Source organism: Orbicella faveolata, unplaced genomic scaffold, assembly GCF_042242905.1.
Source record: "Orbicella faveolata isolate gen_17 unplaced genomic scaffold, um_ofav_v1 contig_36, whole genome shotgun sequence".
NCBI lineage: Eukaryota > Metazoa > Cnidaria > Anthozoa > Scleractinia > Merulinidae > Orbicella > Orbicella faveolata.
In genome coordinates this window covers 9,205,282-9,221,252 of record NW_028301565.1, presented here as the reverse complement: position 1 = coordinate 9,221,252, position 15,971 = coordinate 9,205,282, and the positions used below count along the sequence as shown (strand labels likewise).

The following is a 15,971-nucleotide window of genomic DNA, read 5'->3' as shown; positions in this document are numbered from 1 at the left end:
CATCGGTTAAGGTACTCTCCAACACAAACAAGCAAGTGTAATTTGATTTAAATTCTACTTGTTTTCGGTCTTATGGCACTAAGGAGTAACATGATAAGAACAACTACTCATTTTGACAGTCACACGAACTCCAACAATATCACTGGGTTATAAAAATTTCCACCAGCTGAAATACACTTATTCTTGTTGAATTTAGTCCTAGCTTGTAAAGGAATCCAGTGATTCGGACGAAGACATAGAGGATGGCCATCCAGTGTCAAAGAAAAGACCACAGTGCGACAACAAGCTCAGCTTAGCATTTTCAGACGAAGATTTCTAGGAACTCTTAACGGGAGGCAAAGGGTGTCGAAGTCCCCAGTGTCAGTAAAACATCGAAGACATATTTTCACTAAAACGCCTCAAAGTAACCTTGATGAGGAGTAGCCTATTATACCAAACGTCCAAAGCAATTTGGCCAAAAGAGACATGAAAGAATAAAAGGAAATCCGAGTAACTGCATGGTGTCTATGACATGGACGACAAGATATAAGAAACATTCTGCTGTTATATTTCTGCATTATGTGGTTTGCGTTTGCAACTCTTTAGCCTCTCGATTTTAGCTATCATTCACAACTTCTCTATGATTGCTGTCGCAGTGAGTGAGCCTGAAGCGAACGAACGAGGCCGCAGATCTAATCATTAAAAATTTACAATATGGGGTAGAAATCAACCACTTTTCGCGCAAAACGCAAGGAATTGTGGGTGGCGGTAAGATCAAAGACAAAAGGAATTATGGTTATGCGCGAATGGAAGAATTAAGATGCGCTGGTTTTCATGTACTCTCTCCGATCGGTGAAAGTAAGGATGAAAGCTATCGGGAACAGCAAGAGAGTCAGTCAATAATATCCAACCAAAACACTCTTGTGGAGTCTCATGATTAACTAATACTAACAGAAGTCATTTGGCAAATTACAGAAACGAAGGAGTTAGTAGGTCAAAGGGGCCCGCCGTGAGAGAGAACAAAGTCAGTTTTCAAAATTTTATCGTTAGCCCACCGTAAATATTAAAGCACTCAAAACCATATGTGTAGAAGTAAACCACTTGTAATCACTCGTAAAAAAGGGTCAACGTTGTATTGTGCTATTGATGATGTTTAACTGTGTAAATTGCTGCAACAACAAGCAAAAGCGCCTCGGGCAAGTAGCAGATGTATGCGCTATATAAATGAACTATTATTATTATTATTATTATTATTATTATTATTATTATTATTAAACACTGTTGAAATAGGTTTTAATAGTTTATTTCTTTTACTTACTTTTACCTTGTATATACCAATTTGTATGGAATATGTTAATTAATGTTATGATGATGATAGTAGTATTAGTATTAGTTTTTTTAAATTTAAAGAAAAAAATTATTATTATTTTTATTATTATTATTATTATTATTGTTGTTGTTGTTACTATTACTGTTACTGTTACTGTTACTGTTACTGTTACTGTTACTGTTACTGTTACTGTTACTGTTACTGTTACTGTTACTGTTACTGTTACTGTTACTGTTACTGTTACTGTTACTGTTACTGTTACTGTTACTGTTACTGTTACTGTTACTGTTACTGTTACTGTTACTGTTACTGTTACTGTTACTGTTACTGTTACTGTTACTGTTACTGTTACTGTTACTGTTACTGTTACTGTTACTGTTACTGTTATTATTATTAAAATTTTGATCTTTACCAGGCATCTGTTTTACAGTTTGAAGCAGAGTTCCCTGTGATCATCAAGTGTTATTTGCGATCTGTTGAAGTTAATATTATTTTAAAAATCAGAGACTTTACCGGTACCGTTTATGACAGAGCCCCGTACCCATATAGGAAATAAAAGGAAACCATGAATAGAACAATTTCGATAAATTTAAAGTCAGCCTAAAACAATAGACCTCAGTATGAGGCTCTGGGGAATAACTACAGAGTTTGAGGGGTTTATTCCCCACTGCCTCGTGCTGAGGTCTATTAGATAGTTCTAGTTAGGTGTCCCCTATTCGCAGAGGGGATTCTCCACTGCTAGATGTAATTGACACGGTAATAAAGTCATTATTATTATTATTACTATTACTATTACTATGACTATGACTATGACTATGACTATGACTATGACTATGACTATGACTATGACTATGACTATGACTATGACTATGACTATGACTATGACTATGACTATGACTATGACTATGACTATGACTATGACTATGACTATGACTATGACTATGACTATGACTATGACTATGACTATGACTATGACTATGACTATTACTATTGCTATTATATATACTATTACATATGGCTACAGAGTATTTTTAAAATAGAGTTTTTGCCATTTAAATGTGTAGAGTATTTTTTACTATTCTTATTTAAATTTTTAAGACAAATGACAATAGACAAATTTATAAGGGTTGTAAAGAATGAGTGTAATTTGTAATTCGTTTGTAAGTTAGTATTTCCCTGACATATATATTGTCCTAATAATTTTTACAGTTGTAATTTTTTTTCATAAGCCGCTATTACTATTATTATTATTATTATTATTATTATTATTATTATTATTATTATTATTATTATTATTATTAGGCTGAATTTTAATATATCGAAATTGGTCTGGTTATCAAGGCTAGTGGTATTGCTCGCGGGCGCGTACGCACGACGGAATCGCGCAAGATGGCGGCCAGGAGGGAAAGGTGAACACGTCAGATTGGCTGTCCCGATGATCATGGCCATTATGACGTCACGACGAACGAAGCGTGCAAATGCATAAATTTTCGAAAATGGCGCCGTCGCCTCTCGCAGATACAACTTTTTGAGGCGGATTTCTCCAATCATTGCAGCTTCAAATGGTATTATATTTGGATCTCAAGGAGTAATTATCATTGCTCTTTCTTGAGAGGTACGTGGATTTTAATTATAACCGAAAAATCTTCCATCAAGTGTATTTAAAGTGTTACAGTCATCGCGTTCGGATGGAAATATGTGGGGCAAAATTTTGGCTATTCGCCCTGTAAAATTGCCTTTTTCCCGTGATCGGTAGCCTAAAGAAACGTGAAACTTTGTCACAGAATAGCGTATATGTATAGGAAAACATTGTAATTGAAGATGATTTTGGAAGAATCAGCGCTCGGAGTGTTCTTTCACAAAGCTAACACCTTTTCACATATTCTGCAACAGGCCTAGCAAACAGAAATATTATGCACAATGATGGAAATGACAACTTTCACCAACAAGAACGTAAGCTTAATTATTCAAATAAGACTTAAAGCTTGCCTACTGCACAACGGTGGTTAAAATGCAGACTGTAGGCTTTTTAAGAATATTGCATTCCAATTTCCTTTATAGAGAGCTAAGTGCTTCGGTTAGCCTGAAATATACGGCTCAGGTTAGCCGGTGTATGGTTAGCTCTCTCTATAAATGAAAATGGGAATATGATATTCTTAAGGACGTTCGCGCGAAAATTTTCCAGTCGATACATATTTTTTCAATTTTTACTGCAGTCAAAAAATGCGTTACAAAAATATAAAACAAATTGGGGGCCACCGACTTCGTTTCAGAGAAATAGCATGTGGGAAGCTACCCTGAGTTTGAAAAATTGGCGCAAGCAATTCAGCATGTTCTACAGGGATTTATAGTTAAGAATATCGAAAGTGAGTCAACGGAGGTAAACGATCTTAGTCATATTTAGTAGAAGTGGGTCTGTTGTGTGAATAATTCCAAATGTTACCAACGTTTTCAAAAATTTAACCCTTCAAGAGGCATTTGAAATCGTTGCACGGATAAACGAAGGGCTAAAACGAACGGAACTCTATGGTGCATTTTGCAAAAAATTCAAACTCCTAGTCGATAGATTTTCTTCACTTTGCCGCTAAACGTAGAAAATCGGTAGAGAAATAATCCATCAAAAGAAAAACAGGGGTCACCGAACGTCCAAGATCGTTAAATCCAGGTCAAGTTATAGCAATGGCCATCTGCCCTATCCTTGTTCATTTTGTTACTTAGCGCGCGCTCTCATGCATGAGGTGGTGTGTGAATTTGCGTGCGCAGTAAGGATGCGCAGAAACAATTAGCGCGAACGTCCTTAACAGGCATGCAGTCTACATTTTACCCACGGTTTGCAGTCTAGTCTTACATGACTTTTCTTTAAACATATTGACATACAAGGCCCTCTCTCCTCTGCAGAAGCCTATTTCGTTGTGCTTTGACCGACGGGCTGGTAGTTCAGAGTATATTCAATTACCCATAGGGAGCCTCTGTGGAGGACAGAGTACAAGGCCCCATTTGAACGGTCTTGGGTACTGCAGACAACCCTATCAGACCCTTCTCAGACAACTTTATCAAGTGTTTATATGAAAAGAAGTTGTTCCTCCAGGATTACTTAAGGGAGCAACTATACAATACAGGGCCACTTTTGAACGTGCGTACATTTAGTGGCTTGTTTGGCTCGGCAATGGATGATGATAATAATAATAATAATAATAATAATAATAATAATTAATAATAACAAGAACTTTATAATAATAATAATAATAATAATGTTTATTAGTGGCTTATAAAAAATTACAACTGTAAAAATCCTTAGGACAATATATATAATATATATATAATAATCATCATCATCATCATCATCATCTTTATTGAGGAAACTTTTTCACGTACATGTGGTTTTCGAAAAGGACCTCAAAGATTAATACTAATTAACAGAACTAAAAATATGAAATTTATAAAACACTTAAGTTAAAAAAATTAAAAACCTGTCTCTTAAAAATATTTACGTTAGCAGAGTCTCGTATTATCTGGCTGAGAGAATTAAAATCATTAACAGCGTGATAGGCAGTTCTTTGTTTTCCCCAATTCGTTCTAACGTAGGGGAGTCTAAGATTGACTTTATGTCTGGTGTTATAATTATGCTGATGTTGTTGTGTTACTAAAGTCAATTCGTGATTTATCAATCCATTTAGACATTTGTATACATGCACACATCTTCGCTGGAAACGCCTTTTCTCTAATGGTATCCACTTCAGAGTCGCTAATGCATGCGACGCAGATGAATACAGCGGTCGATCTAAAATTATTTTAGCCGCTTCATTTTGCAAAACTTGTAGGCTAGACATGAAAGTTACATTATGCTTGTCACCCCAAACTAGATCTGCGTACTCGAATAAGGGCATGGCAAGACTTTTATAAAAAAGAATGCGCGCCCTAAACGGTAATAAATGCTTAATACGCCTAAGAGGAAAAATCTATATAGCATGAAGTCCTAGATCTATATATTTACTGGCTCGCTTCGCTCGGCAGTGTATAAAAGAACGAGGAATAATCTATGTATGCATTAAGTCCTAGGTCTATATATTTAGTGGCTCGTTTGGCTCGGCAATGGATAAAAGAACGAAGAATAATCCATGTATGCATTAAGGCCTAGACCTATATATTTAGTGGCTCGCTTCGCTTGGCAGTGGATAAAAGAACGAGGAATAATCTATGTATGCATTAAGTCCTGGGTCTATCTATTTAGTGGCTCGTTTGGCTCGGCAGTGGATAAAAGAACGAGGAATAATCTATGTATGCATGAAGTCCTAGGTCTATATATTTAGTGGCTCGTTTGGCTTGGCAGTGGATAAAAGAACGAGGAATAATCTATGTATACATTAAGTCCTAGGTCTATATATTTACTGGCTCGCTTCGCTCGGCAGTGGATAAAAGAACGAGGAATAATCTATGTATGCATTAAGTCCTAGACCTATATATTTAGTGGCTCGTTTGGCTTGGCAGTGGATAAAAGAACGAGGAATAATCTATGTATACATTAAGTCCTAGGTCTATATATTTACTGGCTCGCTTCGGTCGGCAGTGGATAAAAGAACGAGGAATAATCTATGTATGCATTAAGTCCTAGACCTATATATTTAGTGGCTCGTTTGGCTTGGCAGTGGATAAAAGAACGAGGAATAATCTATGTATACATTAAGTCCTAGGTCTATATATTTACTGGCTCGCTTCGGTCGGCAGTGGATAAAAGAACGAGGAATAATCTATGTATGCATTAAGTCCTAGGTCTACATATTTAGTGGCTCGTTTGGCTAGGCAGTGGATAAAAGAACGAGGAATAATCTATGTATACCTTAAGTCCTAGGTCTATATATTTAGTGGCTCGTTTGGCTAGGCAGTGGATAAAAGAACGAAGAATAACCTATGTATACCTTAAGTCCTAGGTCTATATATTTACTGGCTCGCTTCGCTCGGCAGTGGATAAAAGAATGAGGAATAATCTATGTATGCATTAAGTCCTAGGTCTATATATTTAGTGGCTCGTTTGGCTAGGCAGTGGATAAAAGAACGAGGAATAATCTATGTATGCATTAAGTCCTAGGTCTATATATTTAGTGGCTCGTTTGGCTCGGCAGTGGATAAAAGAACGAAGAATAATCTATGTATGCATTAAGAGTGCCTGCCCGTAAAAATCAGACAAATTCTTCATTTCGCGGCAAGGGTCGAAAATTCGATTTCGCTCATATTCTTATGGTAGATAGGCTAGGGCATGACAAAAACTACTGGATAGTTTTTTTGGCAAAATATCCTTTTATTTCAAAGAAATATGCAAATTACCAAATTCTGTTAAAATCGTCATTTGACGCAACATTTTATTAAACAGGTTTGAGAGCCTCGCATGCAAAACCACATCATTCTTCCGTCTTTAAAACACTCAAACATTTTTGTGCAATGTTTAAATGTGTACTGTGCTGATTTTAGGGAATGTTGCGTTGTCTTTTTGGGTGCACAATAATTAAATTTCGAAGACATGTATTTCATTCACTTAAAAGTACTTCGTGAATATAATTAATTTTCACCATGTGCGAAACCTTCAAATGGACCAAGCTTCTGGTGGTTGAATTGCAGAAGGATGGTCTACAGATTCCTGTAAAAATTTCTTTGGGCAAATGATTATAAGCGACGCGAGAGCTTTTCAAAGTACGTCAAAAATGCAAATATTTGACCATCCGTCGTCAAATTTCAATTTACGGGTTAGACGTATATTTTAGCATGCGCCACATGACTTGACCTATGTTAAGTTGAAATAGACACAGAGCTGATAATTTGGAAATGTTCTAACCTCATTTGCTGTAAAAGGCAGGTCCAAAGCCGATTTGATGTGTTTCTCTCACCATTCGCCGCACATAAAGCAGAAGTTTGCTTTTGTTTACATAACGTCCGATGTACATCGCCAACTGTCAACTTATTTAACGGTCGAATACCATGAATCTGTGACCCTCGTTCGACACATATGATCACCACTGCATCTAAATCAAAAACGGCTAAGTCATTCGTAGATAGTTGCTTGCTTTGTACTACACCAAAATATTACGTTTGATCATCATGGTTTGATGACTTGAATCCTTGCTTGCAGCGGTTCCTTGTTCGTCACGCAATTCTGTCATCCCATTTTAGGGGGTAGGGGTGGGACAATTTCTATCCCAATACATAAGGCTCCGTAAGGCTTGGAATCACTGGGAGCACACAATCGTGTTGAGTAGGAAGAGATTAAATTAAGAAATGAAAAGAATGAATAATTTACCATTGCCCCTGTTGTTATCTTTTACTCGACCATCGCTACCTACATGCCCCTGCGTAATACTGTAACGCTAAACTCATACCTGGGTCTTTTCGCGCTATGCAATTATTTTTGGTTTACATGTTATACACTGGGCTACCCTCGGGGAAATGGGTGGCGACCGCTTAATGGGGCTAGGTTGGTGTACCTTGAATATTTAATTTTTCACTATCGGGCTATAAATTTCTTGGTGAACATGGAGTCAATTCAATACAATCATGATAGACGTGTGTTTGAATTATCACTCGTCATGCACCTTCAATTTCAGACTCTTATCTGCCATCGCCCTTTCCAAAACAAAGTTGTTAAATTTTGGGTGGCCGCTTAATAGGGGTAAAGACAGTAATGAAACCCTTATCGGAATGACCATATGATGGCCGCGGAGGTAACCGGTCAATAGGTGTTTTATTTACAATATTTTACTGACGATAATTTTGGACTGTATTGACAACAGTCCTCTATTTTCTGTTACATACCAATGCCTCGCCACTAAGCAAACAAAATACGCCAAACAAAATGGCATGGCCAGGGCTATTTACTCACGTAATTAGCAATTAAGTTTAGTCTGTTTTTCTCACGAATTAGACACGTTGTGATTTCAGCTAGTTCTTGCTTCATTAATCTATCATTTTTTTATGGCGATTTTCTTAAAATTCTAGTGAGTACAGGTACTAGCTTTATCAGCTGTTGTCTGAAACATCAGAACGTACAACAAACGTGATTTGGACCGAGGCCACGTTCACAATAGAATATGATTATATAAATATACACATATATTATTATATATATGAAAAAACAGATGAACAATGATTAAATTGTTTCACTTATCCTGAGAGTACTCTATACAAAATAGATCAAAATGTGCAGCGTATGCCGTGACAGCATTGCGTGACGAACAATAACAGCTGTGAGATTGTGCTGCGCCGACACGCTAATCAGCAATGGTCAGCAATCGATCAAACGCAATATTTTGGCGCAGCGCAAATCAAGCAACTATCTACAAATGACTCAGCCGTTTTAGACTTAGATGCAGTGATGGTCATATGCGCAGAAAGATGGTCACAGATTCATAGTATTCGACCAATAATAGGTTGACAGTAGGCGATGTACATCGGACGTTAACCTCGTGTAAACAAAAGCAAACATCTGCTTCATGTGCGAGGAATGGCGAGAGATCGACTAGGAACACGTCAAATCGGCTTTGGACCTGCCTTTTACAGCAAATGAGGTTAGAACATTTCCAAATTATCAGCTCTGTGTCTATTTCAACTTAACATAGGTCAAGTCATGTGGCGCATGCTAAAATATACGTCTAACCCGTAAATTGAAATTTGACGACGGATGGTCAAATATTTGCATTTTTGACGTACTTTGAAAAGCTCTCGCGTCGCTCACATTTAAACATTGCACAAAAATATTTGAGTGTTTTAAAGACGGAAGAATAATGTGGTTTTGCATGCGAGGCTCTCAAACTTGTTTAATAAAATGGTGCGTCAAATGACGATTTTAACGGAATTTGGTAATTTGCATATTTCTTTGAAATAAAAGGATATTTTGCCAAAAAAACTATCCAGTAGTTTTTGTCATGCCCTAGCCTATCTGCCATAAAAATATGAGCGAAATCGAATTTATGACCCTTGCCGAGTTATTTTCCATTTTTATGGACAAGGACTCTTAAGTCCTAGATCTATATATTTAGTGGCTCGCTTCGCTCGGCAGTGTATAAAAGAACGAGGAATAATCTATGTATGCATTAAGTCCTAGGTCTATATATTTAGTGGCTCGTTTGGCTCGGCAGTGGATAAAAGAACGAAGAATAATCTATGTATGCATTAAGTCCTAGGTCTATATATTTAGTGCCTCGTTTGGCTCATTTGGTTCGGCATTGGATGACAAAGGAGCCGGTTAAAAGATCTATGATTAAATTGTAAGCATAACGCATAAAGAAAATAATTGATTATCATTTCAAACTTAGAGGCAGTAAAGCTATTACAGTTTCTCAAGACACATACACATACAAAACAAGGGGATTGGTTATAATAAGATATCACCTGATATTGATCTTTCCAGCATTGTCAAACCTTCTTTACCGAAACTCTTTGTTTTGGTAATAAGTCAAGTTTCTCCTGGATAAGTTAACTCTTATTGGCAATGCCTTAGCATAGGAAGTGTCTTAATTTACTTGCTGCTTGGAACCAAATTCTCTATTTTTCAGTTCTTTCCTTCCGTGAACTTGTGTGTCAACTACACAGTTTTTTTTTTGTTTGTTTTTTGTTTTTTTACAGTCTATACAGTTTAAGTGAACTCACTGAGAAATGATAAAAAAAATTAGAACCCAAAGCACCAGCTTAGGATGCCTTTCTTGTCAGAAGTTCAGAAAAAGGTTGCATGCGGACGCCCGAGGAAACAGATCCTGTTCCAACTCATATTTGACGAACATTTTGACATGAAATGGAGAAATGTTCTGCCAAGAGGTCTCGTCCATGTTATTCTGAATATCATCCGTTTCATCTACGTCTCCCCCACAATGATTTTGTATCATTTTACCATTTTAAATATCCACACGTTTGTTCGGAAGCTTGCTTCAGCTGCTTAGCCTCGCAGAAGAAAATATTGTTATCTTTGATGGTTTTGCGGATAATTTTAGCGCAGAAAAATAATTCCTTGGTACATTATTTACTTTCCAACCCAGCACATGGCTTGATAGTTCAAATGTCTTTGTAAGGGAGCATTTTCCATCTAATACTTTCTCGTATTTCGAGGGTTTCAAGTATTGATCAGCAGGTCCTCCACGCTATCGTCTACAAAATAATGGGTTTAATTAAACCCACTGATCATTTTTATGCATATGTTATATTTAAAGCATATCAAGATCATATTTTTGTGTTCTTGTTGTTCATTGTTGAGTTCTCCAGATATTGCCCAAGAAATAAGCAGAAAGCTTCACTTTTCAATCGCATTTTCAGTTGAGCGATCTCGAAATTTTGCCTCTTTTTTTCTGCCTTCGGACATCTAGTTTTTGTAAGCCATAGCCTTTTTGGACATATTATTAACAGGTTATCGTATTCCTGTGGTCTGTTGATCGCTTTCTTTCAAATTCTTAGAGCAATCATCGGTTGAAAAACTTTTTCGGCGTGACTTTTAACGGCCATTGAAACTTCACAGGTCCGCTCCCAAGTGACGTCATAATGGCCAAGATGATCGGCCGCGCAATCGCGTGGCTACGCAAGCAAAGTTGACCTCTCCCTTATAGAATGGATCGCGGGCTCATGTCAGGTTAACTTGTTGTAAACAGGGGCCCATTTCTCGAAAGCCACGGAAACTTTTAGTTCATCTCTATCTAAAAATGGAGAAGCGTATACGCCTGAAACTTTTTGTATGAAGAGAGCCTCTGTTCATATCAAGAATATGTGAATAGAGTAGCTCTGTAATCATAAGGTTCGAGATTTTACTATGGCTTTCTGCGGGTGCAAAAACTTTTAGGGACCTTCGAGAAACAGGCCCCAGGGCCGGGTTGTTAAGAAGCTGGTTAACGCTAACCCAAGATTATAAAAGTTAACCGAAGTATAAATTTTTCCTGTATACAAATTTTTTTCACTGCTTTTGTTTCGTGTATTTGAGGACCTTGGGATTATTCAAACTCAAAACAAGGCCAAACAAATAAACAGAAAACCTCACCGTAAAGTTACAAAACTCAAATCAAAATTCTCGCCTATCCTGGATTAGCTTAATCGGGCTTTGAACAACCGGCCCAGGAGCTCTGCTTTAAGGCTTGGCTAAATCTATATATTATTTTTTTACCTGTACAACTTCACTCAACATTTTGGAAATCACACGGGGGAAGAATATACTTCATTCCAATCCTTCACAAAAATTACGGCGTGTACTCTTTAAATTATGGCTCAATAACTGTGATCAAGCACACATCTTCTCATGTTACTCCTGAGTAGTTCGTTTCGGACTGATCACAAGAGAATCCAAATCAACTTTTACCTCACAGATAAATCTCATTCAATTGTAGAATTAAATATGATTATTTACATGAGACGTGCACTCAGCTCCAGGGAGGTAGTGTCAAAGTAGAAAGTATAGGTCAGTATAGCTTGCAAAAAATCCAAAAAACATATTCTCCCAAAGCAACTGATTAAAGAGTGATGAATGATGAATGAAAAGCAGCGAGGAGAATGATAATGCTGACCAAGGATTTGCCCATAGTAAATGTAGTTGTAATTTACAGTAAGTGAAACAATGAGTATATACCTCAGTCTTATAGCAGCCAATCTGTGAAAATGGACATGGTCCCTGCATGCCATCACAGTCTCCTATAACAGGATCTTGATGTTGTAACAACTGGAAGATAAACGAAAAAGTGGCACAACTATTAAGATTGTACACAGTCCTCTAAAACCCAATGGCCCATCAGTTCCTGAAAATAATATTAATTTTTACAAAGAGCAATATAACATCAATTTCTGAAACTATACTGTGATATGATAGTCCATTCAAGACTACAAGAGAACTCTTAGTGATTTCTCTATGCCACCTCAGGAAGGAATCCATGTAACATCCATAGTAAACTTGATCACAGCACAAACTTAACAGTACATTCAAGGAACCGAGGCATTATTCCTTAATTAGATAACACCCTGTAAGAAAGCGCATGCTTAAATCTGTACCTCCATAACTCCACAGAAATGTAGAAACTAGCACGAGCTGCTGACGTAATGATGGTGCAAGCAAAGAGAATATTGAAACCTTAAGCAAGAGAGAGAGAGCACACTTTTTCAGGCAACTCCACTATCTACAGCAGAACAGATAGTGAGTATAGCTTAACCAGTAAGAGAACAGCTTTTGTGATAGAATGCTTGTAGATTTATACTAATGCATTATGGCTGATAGAGTGCAATAGGTCAGCCAATCAGATTGCAGCATTTGCATTAGTGTACTAGTAGAAGTATACTAAAACCTGGCAGAAAGACAAAAACGTCTCCTGCCCAGTCCTCACTAAAGCCACGCAAGCATAAGAGTATGGATAAAAGAAGCTTATGCACTAGTGAGGATGGCCGTGACATAAGAATAAGCATAAGCATATTTGCAGTATGGGAATACCAAAACCTTGCATTCTTCCTATGCTTATGCTTATGCTTATGCTTATGCTAAGTATAGGACTATCAGCCAATCAACAAGGCCTTTATCCTTATGTCAATCATGTCCTCACTGAACATACATGTAAGCATAAGCATGAGAACAACACTTATGCTTATGCTTATGTCATGGCAGTCCCCACTAGTGCATAAGCTTTTATCTACATATGCTATATATGTTTATGCTTACATGTACATGTATGCTTGCGTCGCAAGTGAGGACTGGGCTTTAGTATAACTTTCATAGAAATCTAACAATTCATGAAGCACTAAATTAAAATAGTGAAAAACTGCAAAAATCTTAACCCACTTACATGTACAAATGGAGCTTACATGTACATTACACAATTTTTAACAGACGTTATAAACTCTTTTCAATTTCAGTTGTAAGCCCCTTGAAGTCTCAGACTCTTAATTGCCATTGCTCTCAAAACTGTACAAGCAATGAGCAATGTTTCAGGATATGTGACAAATTCCAATATGCAATATTAATCCAAATTAATCCAAAATTAATGTAAACTCATTTAACAGAAAAGCAACGAACAAAACTGTGGATAAATGAATCTGTGGTTTTACCTTTGCTCTAGGAATGCTTTCTCTGTTGCACTTTTCGCAAACAGTAGGATAAGCTGGGCATTCCTGTTCGTGGTGCAGCTGAAAACAATAAGCATGGAAAAACACAACTCACCATAAATTACAATACATGTAGGTCCTAAGAAATGGGATTTCCAGAATTCTGAGACCAAGTCAGTGTGTTATAATGTCTCTTTTTTTTACTTCAGGGGGTTCGACTGCACCAGCCTTAACCCCCTAGATCCGCCCCAGATCATCCACAGGGACAAAATAATAACTGGATATTAAAAGACATGTGACTGTACATTCATGGTCACAGCAGACCTCTAAGTTATGGTAATTTAATTTTCTGCAAGAACTGTGGATGCAGAGAGGACTAATAATTGATGTCCAGCATTATGTAATGATCAAGCAAATATATGGGTTATTGACCAAGTGTGAGATCAAGATGGCTGGATATTGGCCAAGTTCTTTTTTTTGCATGTTTATGGACCGAGGCGGAATCGAGGTCCATAAACACTCAAAAAAAGAACGAGGCCAATATCAAGCCATCTTGACCAAACAAGCTTGGTCAATAAAGGATTTTTTATATGGCTTTCAGGGAAATTTTTCTTGCAGGACAGGACGGGTAGTTCCGAGCGGGCAAGATAGCTCCACCTTGCCCGCTCGGGTAGCCAATCACAATGCAGGATTTGATTCATCTTGCCCACTCATGGAGCTGGCTATATAATAACAAAGATATATTTGAACTGCAGAGAAAGATATAAGACATGATTGATCATCGCAGTTATACACACAACTACGGGTATAGAGCGTTATCACATGACATCACGGCAGCCATATTGGTGTTCCAATGCTCTATACCACAAATTAAACTCACAATTCAATATGACCAGCTCCCAGTTGGCTTGATAACTCAGTTGGCAGAGCACTGCACCAGTATTGCAATGGCCATGGTTTTGAATCCTGTTCAAGCCTGAATTGTTTTCACGCTTTAATTTCACAACTCACAAATTTTGGCATGAATTGATTTTCCAGAATGCCAAATTGCCAGAAATGTTGAAAGTTACATGACTTGGATATTTTGGCAACCTCTTGGGACTTAATTCGCTAGCACTTCTCTGCAGCTCTTTAATATCGTCCAACTGACTAATTTTAAAGGCTACAGTTTAACTATTGAATGTTAAATAATCTAGCATGGCCTGAAGATCTACATGTAATTTTAATATCAATCTGTGAGTGAGTAATTTACCAACATTTAATCAAAGCTGCTGTCTGTTTTCTTTCCACCCTACCTTCATCTTGTTAAGACTGATTTGCGTTTTGCAGAAAACACAGGTTTCCAGCCTACACTTGCATTCCTTTTCTAAGTGCTCAGTGAGATCAGCTTTTTTCACCTCCATGCCACAATCAGGATGCACACAAGGTATTTTAAGGAATGGACAGCTGTTCATGTGGTTCTGTGTTGAGACAAAAATTGTTTTGATTCACTTTTAGTTCTTACAACATACTATAAAAGTACTGTTTTTCCTGCCCAAGCTGAATAATCTTATTTTTCCACCAATTTTAGACTCAAAAATATACTTGTGAACATTATTAGGTTATAGAAACACATAGTGGACTATGTCAATACAACATCAGATTAACTGTCCTATCAGTAGAGGTAAAGGTAAAGTCTCAGCATGCGAGCCAAGTGGAGCTTATCCCAGTTTCTGTCGCATGAAGCGACTAGAAGTATTGCTACTCCCCCCTGAATGGGGTGCTAGTGCATCGCAGGGTTACCCCCCAGCATTATATTTGCCGGTATCCATTTCTACACCTCAGTGAAAAGAGGCACTGAGAGTAAAGTCTCTTGCCCAAGAACACAGTACAACGTCCATGACCAGGGCTCAAGCTCAAAAGGCTCAATCCGGAGTGTGGCCAAGTGCACTAACCATAAGGCCACCATGACTTTGATGGTGTTGAAGTAATTTTGGAGCCAGACTGCAGGTAATAATGCCTGATATGGGGTACATCAAAATTCTTTTATATTATTTATTTATTCCATTCTAAAATTACAAAGATAAATATAAAGTAAACAAGTAAGAGGAGAAATGGAAAAGGGCAAAAATATAGCAAGCTAATTAGATGCCCTTGTCTGATTGACAATAATAATTAGGGTAAAAAAGTTAACTTAATATAGGAGAGGAAGAGGTATGAATTAATTAATACTGAGCAAAATAATTCTGGAAGAGTGCTTTTTTAAAACATTTTCTAGTTGCTAAGTTACATATAGATAAAGGAAGGTCATTCCAATAGTAACATCCAATAACAGTGGGGCAAAATTTCCTTATATTTATTCTGGAGAAACCGGGATTTAAGTGTTGTAGGGATGCACTTCAAGTAACATAGTTATGTTGCTCAGATACCAGAGATAAGGTGTAATTAGACGGTTTATCATCAATTAAGTGGTCATATAATAGCTGGCGGGTATATAGTTTAACAATGTCAGGAAGCTTAATAAGACCAAGGTTTACATAATGGGGAGTAATATGATCACGAAGTGGCACATTGTTGATTATTCTAATAGCTTTGTTTTGTAGTCTCACCAATTGTGACAATGGAGCCTCTTAATTATTAC

At 37.2% G+C, this 15,971-nt stretch overlaps 2 protein-coding genes across 5 annotated transcripts in view; both read right to left on the bottom strand.

The window, feature by feature from the left end:
* Positions 1 to 15,971, bottom strand: part of LOC110067872 (TNF receptor-associated factor 2-like) — a 42,574-nt gene that overhangs the window by 5,647 nt on the left and 20,956 nt on the right. For all 4 annotated transcript variants that reach the window (XM_089274622.1, XM_089274625.1, XM_089274624.1 and 1 more), the window contains 3 exons: positions 14,647 to 14,811; positions 13,355 to 13,432; positions 11,895 to 11,984 (listed from right to left, as the gene is read on the bottom strand). In XM_089274622.1, the coding sequence (XP_089130748.1) occupies positions 11,895 to 11,984; positions 13,355 to 13,432; positions 14,647 to 14,811 (333 nt within the window). The remainder of the gene's footprint in view (positions 1 to 11,894; positions 11,985 to 13,354; positions 13,433 to 14,646; positions 14,812 to 15,971) is intronic.
* On the bottom strand, positions 4,642 to 11,456 carry LOC149102197 (uncharacterized). Its single transcript, XM_089275241.1, has 2 exons — positions 11,436 to 11,456; positions 4,642 to 5,268 (listed from the first exon to the last, which is right to left on the bottom strand). The coding sequence occupies exons 1-2, from the start codon at positions 11,454 to 11,456 to the stop codon at positions 4,747 to 4,749; spliced, it is 543 nt and encodes a 180-aa protein (XP_089131367.1). The 3' UTR covers positions 4,642 to 4,746.

Excerpts from the sequence above, each read along its gene's own strand:
- LOC149102197 (XM_089275241.1), bottom strand. The coding sequence starts at position 11,456 with ATGTTGAGTGAAGTTGTACAG. Across the intron at positions 5,269-11,435 it reads TGTTGAGTGAAGTTGTACAG|ATTTTTCCTCTTAGGCGTAT; the intron begins GTAAAAAAATAA and ends CATGCTATATAG.